General features: G+C 60.2%; 1 protein-coding gene across 1 annotated transcript in view; it reads left to right on the forward strand.

The window, feature by feature from the left end:
• Window positions 1–367, forward strand: part of LOC116816149 (transmembrane protease serine 9-like) — a 24,866-nt gene extending 24,499 nt beyond the window's left edge. The window contains exon 11 of the mRNA XM_075064686.1: window positions 101–367. Coding sequence (XP_074920787.1) covers window positions 101–367 — 267 coding nt within the window. The remainder of the gene's footprint in view (window positions 1–100) is intronic.
• Window positions 368–1,197: the final 830 nt, after the last annotated feature.

Here is a 1,197-nt window from a genome sequence, read left to right on the forward strand (position 1 = left end):
GGGAGTGAGGGGCACTGGCAGAGCTGGGGGAGCCCAGGGCTGGGCTGGCAGGGGCTGCGGGTCAGGACTGAAGCCGGTGTCACCGATTCTCTCTCCCCAGGGCGATTCGGGGGGCCCCCTGGTCTGCCAGAAGGCTGGGCTGTGGTTTGTGACCGGCGTCATCAGCTGGGGCGAGGGCTGCGCCCTCCCCAACCGCCCTGGGGTCTACATCCGGGTCGGCGCCTACCTGGACTGGATCGGACGGCACGTGCCCAACGCCACCTTCGGGGTGGTCAATATCACCTCCTACAGCCTGCCTGGGGGCGCGCCCCCCAGCCCTGCCCCCGCTGCCCTGCTGCTAGCCACCTGGCTGCTCAGCATTCTCTGAAGCCCCGCCCCTTTGCAGCTAAAGCCACGCCCACCCAGATAGTCCAGGCCCCAAGGGGAGAGGGCCATGGAACAGCTCTCCAGTGACTCCGCCCTCTTCCAGCCACACCCACCCAGCTACCACTGTGCCACGGAATCCCCTCTGCCCCAAGGACTCTCCCTTGTGGCCAATGGATGGGTCCTGCCTATCCCATGTCAAGTGACTCCGCCCCCTTCTGGCCACGCCCACCCAGTCACAAAATGCCACGCCCACCAGAGGACTATGCCATGGAATTCTCCCTCCTATGTGGACTCTTCCTTGTGGCCAATGGATGGGTCCTGCCTATCCCATGTCAATTGACTCCGCCCTCTTCTGGCCACACCCACCCAGGCACAAGCCCTGCCCCTGTGGTGGAAACGGACTGTGGCTTCCCCCTGACATGGGTGGTCACAGCCACCAGGCTTCGGCCTGCCAGAAATATTCTCCTCCATGGGACCAAGCATGGGGCTGACCCGGGGCAACGGGGAGGAGACGGGAGACCGGGCTAGATGGGCCCATGGGTCTGATCCAGCCAGGTCCTTTGTGCAATGTTTTAATTTCAACACAAAAGAATAGAATAATAATAAATAAATAATGCAGGTTACAAAAGTGCTTTACAAACAGGAATGTAAGAAATCTTAGAATAATACCAGGGCAGGTGGGAGAGGGGAATTGGGCTACTATTGTACATGGGGAAACTGAGGCACCAAGTGAGGAAAGAACAGAACTGGGGACAGAACCCAGGAGTCCTGCCTCCCAGCATCCGGTGCTCTAACTCACTGACCCCACATAGAACCCAGGAGTCCTGGCTC

This window comes from Chelonoidis abingdonii, chromosome 4 (genome assembly GCF_003597395.2).
Source record: "Chelonoidis abingdonii isolate Lonesome George chromosome 4, CheloAbing_2.0, whole genome shotgun sequence".
Taxonomy (NCBI): Eukaryota; Metazoa; Chordata; order Testudines; family Testudinidae; genus Chelonoidis; species Chelonoidis abingdonii.